We start from the raw sequence: 8,597 nt of genomic DNA on the forward strand, positions 1-8,597 counted from the left end.
GGCACATAGCTCAGGTAACAAGCCCAAGTAACAATTCAAGTAATAATTTGCAAGTAATTAATAATGCCAACAAAATGTAACCAAAAACAATTCAAGGATATGGTAGCTCTCAGGAGCTAAGTTCCACATTTTGCCAATGTCATTCGTATATCTCCCCGCGATGACTCTCCATCAACCGGGTTGATATTTCATATCCGTAGTTCACCACTTACTCCTCATCCGTCCACCATACACCGCTTCAGGCCCGCACGACATTTATAAGGCGATACTTCACGAGTATGCCAAGCGAGATCTCTCAATAGATCAAGCTTATCATGTGAATCTCATGGCTCACCAAGGTTCCCGACCAAGCCCATGCCGGCTCGAGTTCCAAGGTCGGCCTATGAGTTTGGGCGTCCCCCATGTATCATGTAAGTGTCGAGGAGATTCACTCCAACGATGTATGCAATCACCGCATACACTACAACAAAAATGACCTTTAACGGTATTTAAAGGTGTCAGTATAGATAATCTAAACTGACACTTTACCTTTCCTCACACCTGAGATGAGTGTCGTCCCTTCCAATGTGGGGATAGGCTCGAAGCATCAAAGGTGTCAAGAAAATGATGCTATTATAGCATCCCATCTACCAACAAAAACCCCTTTTCTTGACAATCGTAAGTGTTTGAATATTGTCGAAGTTGCTGAGCTATGCTAACACTTTTAACTACCAGGAATTTTTTTTTTTAAATAAAGAAGCAACCTGATTGTGCTTCCTGCCATACATTCCGTCAATCAGATACCCAAAGGACTTGTAAAATTATCTCAAAGAACAGAATGCATGTAGTAATTTAAAAGCAAAAGCTAATGCTCAAATATCATTTATTGAACCAAAAGTCAGCAACAAGTACTAACATAGCTAATCGAAACTGGGTTACAGAGATTGGCACATAACTGGGTTACAAAGATTGGCACATAAACTGGGTTACAGAGATTGCCACATAACAAGTACTATTATAGCATCCATAAACTGGGTTACAGAGATTGGCACATAACTCTGAGGAATGACATGACCAGCTGCTGCAATTGGTGAACAATCAAGTATTGCATTGCCTTGTGGCATGAGCCCAAAGACTAGGGATGTCCTGCAGGGCAAAGTGTACTGATCAGTTGAGAAATTTCTTCAACCTATGACATTCTTGGGCAACTATCAAATTACACTTAAGCACCAATATCTACCTTTCGCCACTAGAAGTTCCTGGAGGGATATCCAATGCAGAGCGATGTGAAGCCGCAGGCCTCAGACCAGCTGTAGCATGGCTGAGAGCCTTGCCTGTGAGAAGTAAAAGGTCCCCAGGAACAAAGCCACTATCAGCCAGGTACCAGCGGCCATTGGGGTCACAAACCTGGAAATAATAGGAAAGAACTGGTGGATAATTAATCAAGGAAAACAAAGTGTTGAAGCATTACAATTCCAAAAATGATCTAGTTGAAATGTAGAAAAAATGTATAAGCAGTTAAAAAGGAATCCAGGAAATTAGTACATATTGTTGCAACCTACCTACTGATCATAAAAAAAAAAGTCCAAATATAGGTTACAACACCTGAAGTCCAGGAGCATCTGAGGAAATTAGCGTCAACAGCCCCTTCTCTACTTCACCATTTCCACTCAGCTTTCCACCTCCTGTAGATCCTTTTCCATTTAGTGAGTGTGTACTGGAAAAGGTTGCAACAAGCACTGATGAAGAAGCCTCGTTAGCAGGCAATGGGCTATCGTCAAGCAAGTGGTTGAAAACACTGTAAGCAGTGATACATTCTAAATACAGATCAGAAAACACTAAAGTTGACCACTAAAAGCAAGCATATATACTCCAAAAAACATGACTTCTATTTTAAGTTCAAAATAGAAGTCATCTCTAAAGAACTACATTTTAGCTATCCAGCCAGATGAAATACATTTTAAAGACAAGTGACAAGGAACAAAACTTGTAGATTCAAATATCATAAATATGGCACAGAGTGACTCTTACTTGGTTTATATCCAACACCAATTCGTCCTTAACCTTCTCAAACCGGATAACAGTGACTTCTTCAAGCATATCCACCTTCCTCACCTGATGCATAAAACATCACACATTTCAAAATGTTCCTTATCAGAAATTTCAAGCAATCTCAACATGCATAATGGGGGCAACCCAATGGAAGCAATTCCATAATACCTCTCATAGTCTAACAATATTGTTCTAGTAGGAAGGTTCAACCATGACCCAGTCATTATTAATTAGCCTCAACAACACTGGTCTACAGATGTTGCAGCAGAAATCCTCAAAGAAAGAAAAAGGCAAAAAAAGAAGAAAAAAAAAACCAAAATACAGTATGTTTGGCAAAGGAAAGTAATTACTTCATTTAAAGTCAAAACCATAATGCCAATAGCATCTACTACCCATTTCTATGAATTAAAGACGCATATAGTATTACTAGCACTAAAACTATTACCACGGATCTCCAATGACCAGTGAGACAAACAAAATGATTCCAAACGCGGTACAATCACATAACAACCAAACAGGATACTAAAATTGACAATGTAATCAACAGGTAAGCAAACCAGATAAGCAATTACCGAGCAAACCCAGATGAATTATCGAGCAACCTCACACAACCCAACCACGAAATGTCCAAGTTGGGGATCATTCTGGGCTTAGTTGGCTTAATTCTCAAATTGAAGGGTCAAAAGCATCTAACAATAAACCCAGAAATGAACAGACACAAAGCACTGGTAGTCTGGCCCATAAACTCTGCTCAAATACACACTCAAACCAGAGGGAAAGAGGAAGAGCTCCTCCGCACAAGTCTAAGTCCTCTTACGGTATCAAGAAATTCTAATCAAATCAACAAAATTCACGTGTGTGAAAATGTAAAAGAAATCAGAAATGACAAATCTAAAGAGATAAGAAAAGACCCAAATATTCATCATGCTAGTAGAATAGTAGATACCTTTTTCTCACCAAGGAAGTTGCGGGTCTCAATTGAACGGTTGGAGTTGGTGATGGACGCGTTGATTGGCAAATGTGCATAGACAAATCTCATCTTGTAGCAGTAGCCCTTGGTAACGCCGGTGATGAGGTTCTCGACGTGGCTGAGGGCAGTTCGAATTGCGGCAGTGGTCTTGCGGGAGCCGAACCAAGTGTCGACCTTGAGCTTCCTCTTTCCGGTGGCCTCATCGGTGATGAGTTGGAAGTCAAGGTTGAGATGCTTGAAGTTGCGAGTAAGCTTCCTGCAGGGTCCCTCCACCTCGATCTACTTGGCTTTCATCTTAATCTTAACACCGTCAGGAATATCCATAGTCTCCGATGATAGAATCATCTTCATCTTGGACAATCGCTCACAGTAATTCCGCCTCCTCCTCTTTTTCGGAGAAGTGCAAAAGATTGGCAGCCAAAAAAACCCTTACAAATCCATAAAGTTGAACAGGGTGTTTTGGTCCGCTAAAATCAAACGATGCCGTTTTGTGTCTTTCTTTTTTTTTTGGTACACCTCACATTTTCTCAAGTGTCATGTTAGGTAGTCTAAAAGCACATTATTATTTTTATATCTGATAAAATAAAAAAAAATAGAGTATATATTATTGAGTTAATAATAAGTGTCATGATAGGAGTGCTATAATGACACAAACCAGCAAGTGTCCTTATAGGCATGTCAGGAAAGGTCATTTTTGTTGTAGTGATACCATGTCATTTATTCAGGCATTTGACATATTTAAGCATGTATTTCAGGTCATGTAAATCAGGCAAATCATGTTAAGCATGAGTCATTTGTTTCAAATGAGAACGAGTGCGATTAAGTACACACTCGACTCCATTTTTCAAAACCAACTAGGCTAAGCCAAGCATGAATCAAGACCATAGAGTTCAAGTAATCATACACTTGACACTCACCAAGTTACGCAAGCAAGTAGATTGGATTGAGAGTTCAAACTTCCACGGTGGGGTCCTCTTGGAGGTCCTCGTGCGTGCCTGAACATCGAATAGAAGACAATTTCTATAAGTCCCCAAGTGGCGAGAAAGATTGAACACGAGTAGGGTTCGGAAATATTTTGAAAATTTCGTTTGGGTTTGTCTTTGAAATTGGATTCGCAAAAAGGTGCAAGACTCGAGTAAAAATCGGATTATTATCCTTAGAATCATTGGTTGGAAACGAGTACGAGTGAAACGATTGCAAAATGAACTATCAAAATCGGAAGTGGGCTGGCCACGTCACAATCCAGCCGGAACCTGGCCGGATATCTGGCCGGATTTATGGCCGGATTGGAGGCAGTGGCTAACCTCCCTTTTTTTTTCAAATTTCACCACCAATCCAGCCTATAATCCGGCCAGAAACTGGCCGGATTCAAGGTCGGATTCTGGTAGAATAGTTCCCGCGCGGATTTCCTTTGAAATTCCAGAATTTTTGACTTTTGGTCAAATCTTTGAAAAATCATAACTTCTTTTCTACTAGTCGAAACTTGATAAATTTGGTACCGTTGGAATCGTCTTCGAAAGTACTAAAAGTTCTTAGAAGACACTGTTCCATGAATCTAAGTGGAAGGTATTCAAAAATGAGCCTAAAATTGCTGTTCCAGATCACCAGGATTGAGCCGGGGTTGGTTTTTCGCTAACTTTGGAAATTCGGCAGAATTCACTCGTTGCAAATCAGCCCTTGAAACGTATAACTCAATTAGAGGTACAAGTAAGGTTTAGGACAGAACAAGCGAATCAAGAATCGGAGTTTCGAGCACCAAGATATGGTAGCTCAAAATTGGGGAAAATTCAAGACTGTTGAACAATTTCCAGATTTGGGTTTCCGACTTTGGACCTTTAGTTAAGTGTCGAAACAGACTTGGATTGGTACCAAATTTTGTAGTATAGTACTCCTATATGAAGGGTATCTCTCTATCAAATTTCGTGGAAAAATACCTTCGGAAAGGTGGTTAACCAATCAACCAAAGTTTTGAAATTACTAAGGCAAAACTGCCTTTAGCTCTGTTTCTCTCCGTTTCCAAACATTTGGCTAAGGAAAACCTCCAAACTTGGTCCATTTGTGCAAAAAAAGTCTAAGGAACATACATGGTACATTTGGTAGGTGTTTAGCACCAAGAAATTCGTTTAGTAAGACCACAACAAGTCTTACATCAAATCTGTCCAAATCCAAGGGTTTTCAAGAACAGGGCAGTCACGGTATTTTGATCATAACTCACTCAATTTAACTTGGAATTGAGCATGGTTGATAGTGTTGGAAAGTACATTCATAGGGCTATAATTTCACAGAAGAAATCATTTTAAGTTTCAGCATGAAACTGGCTCGAAATTAATCCTAAAGTTGCAGCATCATCAAATCATTTCAGCAGAACAGAGAAACAGGATAGCCTTCTTAAAACGATTGGTTTGGCTCACACACTTGGAACCAAAACGTACAATTTATACCGTTGGAAAGGTGTGGATGTCTAGTTTCAAATGCCACTGACGGCACTCGATTTCGATGTCGGAGGAAAAAGTTACGGCCGAAACACTATCACTGGACAGAGCTACACGAGAACAGTTTTCCAGCTAGACTAGTTTCACAAAGAAATTCATTTGCCCAACTAAACCTTAATATTTTCCAATGAAAATTTTTACACAACTAATACAACACATAAACATTATATTCAAGCCATTAAATCATCAAAATTTGGCCTTAAAATAACCGAACAAGGCAGGGGCAGAATCAGAATTTTTCTATCCCATGAGTTCCTTGAGGTTTCTACTAATTATACTCCATTAATCCACCATTTCAAACACTAAACCAATATTATAAACAACATCAATCACCATATCAGCCATCAAGACAGAGGTGGGAGTTCATAGAGCCCACCTTCCATTTTTTCACCAACAACCACAACCCATAAGAAATTAAGAGTTAAAAGATATACTAGAACTTCCAAAAATTGAAGTTAGAAGGCTGGATTATGACTTACTCTAGTTGATGTTCAAGTCATAAATTCAGTCCCTCCTTGCTCCTAAGTGAGCCGTGAAAAGCCTCCCCTTTTTAGCTAGATATGAACTCCAAGGCTTAGGCTAAGTAGTGCTAAAATTTGAGAAGATTTGGTGGTGATTTGAGTGAGTTTTGTAGAGGAAATGTTGGAAAGTTTTCGGTTGTTCCTTTGCTGTCTGCTAGCTGGCCATGGAAGCTTGGAGAAATGAAATGTTTGGTCTGACCCTTTGGCGTACAAGGAACGCTGAACGTCTAATAGTTTAAGTGCGCAAAAGTCAATTTGCAAATAGTGCGCATACGCGTGCGTTTTGTGCTCGATTTCTCTTAAGTTTGTTGCACTAGTGCACTAAACCTCTAAGGCACTTACATTCATATAAATATTATTCATTCTTAATTGTCCCAAAATAATGGTCTAAAGTCCCTCAATTAAGCGCGCACGTGAAAACATGTATTTCCAATTTAGGCGCGATAAAATGAAACCTTCTAGAAATTCTTATAACGATCGTACCACTACTATCGCTTGAGTACTTAGGCCTAAAGTTACCTATTTTGGACCATTGTACCTATCTCCAAATTTTCGAGCTTATTGTACTCCCAATTGGCTAGAGTTTTCAGACACGTTTTCACTTTTCACTAAACAAGCTTTTAAGAAAATAATTTTTGAATCGAGACACTTTAAAAATATAACGAAACTATAAATCCATGAACTTAGGTCTAATAAGGTTAGAAAATTTTATTCGTGGCAAAAATCCAAATAAATAATTAATTAAGCCAAAATTAGGGATTTTAAAATAATAGATTTTCGAGTTCTCACACCCTCGTCATCCTCCACCCAGTTCCCGTCCATATTCCTCACACGATGAATCGCCCCTTGTACCCTCCGTTGCTTTACCGTTGCATGAAAGAACTTTGAGTTACTGTCCCCAGTCCGTAGCTGTTTCACTCGAGCCTTCTGGCTCTAAAACTGCTCCTCAATCAATAGTGCATGCCTCAACTCCGTTTGAACTCTGCTCAGCTCTATCTGCGCCTCCTCCGAGTCATCATGCTCAACTCGGAACTCCGCACGGAGCACATTCTCCTCCGCTACGCGAACAGCATTAAAGACATTCCCAAAAGAGTTTTTGTTCCACTCTTGAATCGCTCGTCTGGTCGCCAGTAGCTTGGAACATAAGATCCGCAATGGAAGTCCACCCACTTCCTGCTCCCGCACATTTCAAATCACATCCAATAGAGACCAGTTAGAGGTCCAGACATTTAAAAATCGAAACGGGCATGGCTTATCATCCAAACGAGATATAAAAGAGATCTTTAGCGGGGCATGATCCGAGGGGTGCCTCGCCAGATGAGTTACCGAAATGAACAATGGCAACGTCGCACATTCTTTATTGATCAAGAGCCTATCCAATCTCTTCCAAATTCTTGCGCGGCCCCTTTGATTGTTACAGCATGTGAAGCTTGACCCTGGGAATCCCATGTCAAATACCGCAGCCTCCTCCATAAATGACAATAGCTCTTGTCCCTCAGTGTTGCCAAATGGGCGCCCTCCTCTCTTCTCCTGTGGCTCTAGAATCACGTTAAAGTCCCCACACACGCACCAAGGTACCGAAGTTGGTTTGTCAGCCAACAAAGCATGCCACAGTGCCCGCCTCTCCTCCCTCGAGCAACTCGCATGAACAAATGAGACAACTAAATTTCCTGGCAGCCAAGAGTGATAAACTAGAAGAGAGATATGTTGGGAAGATCGACCCAACACAGAGCACGTAAATGGCAAACTATAAAAAACCCATAAATCGCCTGACATGTTAATCTCTATAGCGTCAAACGAAAGGCGAAGTCTAATGTACTCAATTTGTGAGACATCTGCCTTTGGTTCACATATTGCAGCAAATTTTACATCATGCATTCGTAACAGTTTCACTAACCTCCTGAGATTGGGAGGTCTCACAACCCCTCTAATATTCCAAAATAGGCCGCTAATCATGAGATATTAGTTGAGAAGAATTGTACGGAAATGTTCAAGATAAGCGGAGCTGCCTGTCCGAAGGGAAGGTCGCCCTTAATCCTCGTCATTTCCTGTGCTTGGCGCTGACCCCATCAGCCCTTGGCTGCTTGATGTTCAACGCCTCCAAAGTAGAGTCGGTGTCAGTGCGAGCCATGCTCGTACTCCTTGCCCTCGGTGATAAGTTACCAGCACTAGACTGCAACTCAAACAAAGTCCTTCCAGTGCCATCGTCCCCCCTCTTTGCATTCACCCACAAGCTGTTCGGAAGCTCCGCTAGGTATGGAGCCAACTCCGTCCCTCAACTCCCCACCACAACCTCACACCGCTATCCCTTTTTGCTGCCAGGACCCTCCGCAACCTGTCCCCCCTATCCCTTTGCTGGAATCTCCTCCATGATGTCTGGGATTGTTGCCTCTACACTTCGCGCAGGCTCTACTAGGAGCAACCCATCCGGAGAGCCCTTCTCATCCCCCATCAAGACAGATGGCCCACTCCCGGCTTCCGTCGCTTCAGTCACCACTGGAGTCTCCAGCCGAGATTGCTGATCTCGCACAGACCCAGGTTGGGTACAAGTTCCATTAGGATTGGCAATGCACTGGCCAAGGT

The 8,597-nt window shown here is 41.4% G+C and overlaps 1 protein-coding gene and 1 pseudogene across 1 annotated transcript; both read right to left on the reverse strand.

Moving 5' to 3' along the window:
• Positions 1–1,974: 1,974 nt before the first annotated feature.
• On the reverse strand, positions 1,975–3,352 carry LOC113771238 (annotated as a pseudogene).
• A 3,595-nt stretch (positions 3,353–6,947) lies between these two features.
• LOC113771239 lies at positions 6,948–7,892 on the reverse strand. The gene is made up of 2 exons (XM_027315845.1): positions 7,341–7,892; positions 6,948–7,187 (listed from the first exon to the last, which is right to left on the reverse strand). Exons 1-2 carry the CDS (start codon positions 7,890–7,892, stop codon positions 6,948–6,950), a joined length of 792 nt encoding a protein of 263 aa, XP_027171646.1.
• Positions 7,893–8,597: the final 705 nt, after the last annotated feature.

Source organism: Coffea eugenioides, chromosome 5 (genome assembly GCF_003713205.1).
Source record: "Coffea eugenioides isolate CCC68of chromosome 5, Ceug_1.0, whole genome shotgun sequence".
Taxonomy (NCBI): domain Eukaryota; kingdom Viridiplantae; phylum Streptophyta; class Magnoliopsida; order Gentianales; family Rubiaceae; genus Coffea; species Coffea eugenioides.